Source organism: Arachis ipaensis, chromosome B03, assembly GCF_000816755.2.
Source record: "Arachis ipaensis cultivar K30076 chromosome B03, Araip1.1, whole genome shotgun sequence".
NCBI classification, from domain to species: domain Eukaryota; kingdom Viridiplantae; phylum Streptophyta; class Magnoliopsida; order Fabales; family Fabaceae; genus Arachis; species Arachis ipaensis.
The window spans coordinates 115,623,537-115,625,696 of record NC_029787.2 but is presented as its reverse complement, the minus strand read 5'-3'; the positions used below and the strand labels follow the sequence as shown (position 1 = coordinate 115,625,696).

Below are 2,160 nucleotides of genomic sequence, written 5' to 3'. Positions count from 1 at the left end.
CATTGCCGTACCAGATCATTCCAACTATGGCAATGAGCATGCCTATAACTACATGTAGATTGAGGCCTTCTTTTCCAAAGAAAACAAATCCCAAGATAAGAACTAGAATAGTCTTCATATGGCCAAGGACTTGGAATGTTACGGCAGTAAACCGGCCAATGCAGATGAACTGACTAAGGTTTACTCCTACCGCGATAGTGCAAGACAGAACGATGAACAGCTGCAGGCACACAGCAGATCAATTTTAGTATTATGGCAGAAAGTATAACGCAGGCAATTTAAAAGCATAGACTCTCCTCCAGAGATTTATGAGGGAATTTTTTGAAGTCATACTAAGCATGTATTAGAATTTAAAGGAATAGAAAAATGTCCCGATTATAGAGCAAGCAAGCTACATAAGAAAGAATAATTGACAGTTTCAGGATCAGCCTTTTCAGTTCTGAACATTTTAGAAAAAGAGTAGAAAAATGTGCACAGGAGTTTTATTTCACAACACAGTTTTATTTCAGAGCTTATCTCATGCCTCTACTTGGACAAACTAGATATTACTTGTAAACCTTTGGTTTGAACTTTCTCTGCATTACAAATTCATCAAGATTAAACCATGGTCATACAAATAAACTGAGAGAAACTTACAGTAGACGCCAGACCATAGTTGAAAGCATCAACTCGTTTGTTTGTCAACCAATAGTCCACAAAGGGACCTGCTAACAGTAAACTTGCGGCCTGTGCCGGTGCAGTATGGCCCAACAAATTAAACGATCCAAGAGAGTACTTCCTCTGTAGAAAATGCACATACTACACAAAATAGAACTAACTATAAGCTCAACAAGATCAACATCAAGAAAACCAAATGAAATAAGCGGAAGAATATAAATCAACATAAACTCAAGTTTAAGAAGAACAAATGCTGCAAACACTTTTTCTTTTCTTTTTTTTTTTTCTTTCTTTTTCAGTTCTAGGTCTCATTAATTTGTGCATACATGAATGTCAACAACAAGCATTGTGCAACTAAAAGTGCAAATTCACCAATTTTTTAACCACCTTGATGACAAGAAATTCAAATTTCATCATTTTCTTTCTCCCAATTGAGATTCAGCATTTGATAGTGTTAATATGTTACTTACATACTGCTGAAGTGCGGTGCTCCAGACTGCCACCACAGCAGCTATTAAGCCCTTCATATTGACGCTCACATCAGTGACAGTACAGACACCAACACCAAGGAGTACCAAACAAATGCTTAGCTTTGTGTCCCTTGAATATCGCACATCGTCAAAGACAACTTCCAGCAAACAAGATACTGGAATCATACTCAACTTAGCGATCTGAAAATATCATTTTCAAAGAACAGGCCATCATAAATACTTACCTTTACCATAGCATAGAGTAAAAAAAGTAATACGTTTTTACCAAATGCACAAAGTTACCTGATAGAAACCAACAGAGTTCCACATTAAACTCACATTCATTCCGACAATGGAAAAATTAGCAAATAACACAAACTTGATGAGATCAGAAATTGGAAGTTGAGTACTCTGGATATATCCCATCCCCTTAAGAATGGAAGTCAGCAAGGTGGTTGTGATAAAATGGAGGCCAGTTAAGGTCGTAGCTGCATAATAGAACCATTATATGACAATAATATACAATGTCAGGACTGGAGTAGAGAAAACATAAATTACATTCTTATTTGGTCAGTGTTAATACCAAGATTTTTATTTAACCATCTAGCACTATTCTCAGCACTTGGCTGCTGCAGTTGTAAGACATAGACAAACATTTAAACAATAATACATATCAGCCTTAATAACAAAACCATGCAAACTATGAATGCCTTTCTCTTGAGCCCTACCACAAATTTGTTGGATCATAAAAGGAAAAGGCTGGGGTCTGTTCTTCCCAGATCTTCTGAAATTCAGAAGAACTGGTGGTTGTTGAATACAACATTAATGAAAATGTTTGATAACTAAAGAAAATCAGCCAAAAACAGCCATAACTTACCTTATTTAGCATTCATTAATTGTTGCAATAATTAATTAATGCTAAATAAAGCAAGTTCTGACTGTTTTTTTTGTCTACCTAGCATTACAACATTAATTTAGGTGAATATCATAACAGGTCTGTTTATGAATTTATAATAAATTCAAAAGATACAGG

At 35.5% G+C, this 2,160-nt stretch overlaps 1 protein-coding gene across 1 annotated transcript in view; it reads right to left on the bottom strand.

The window, feature by feature from the left end:
- LOC107631153 (UDP-rhamnose/UDP-galactose transporter 6) overlaps positions 1–2,160 on the bottom strand; it is a gene marked incomplete in the record, with an annotated part of 4,069 nt that overhangs the window by 523 nt on the left and 1,386 nt on the right. The window contains 4 exon segments of the mRNA XM_016334500.2: positions 1–220; positions 637–798; positions 1,128–1,328; positions 1,431–1,615. Coding sequence (XP_016189986.1) covers positions 1–220; positions 637–798; positions 1,128–1,328; positions 1,431–1,615 — 768 coding nt within the window.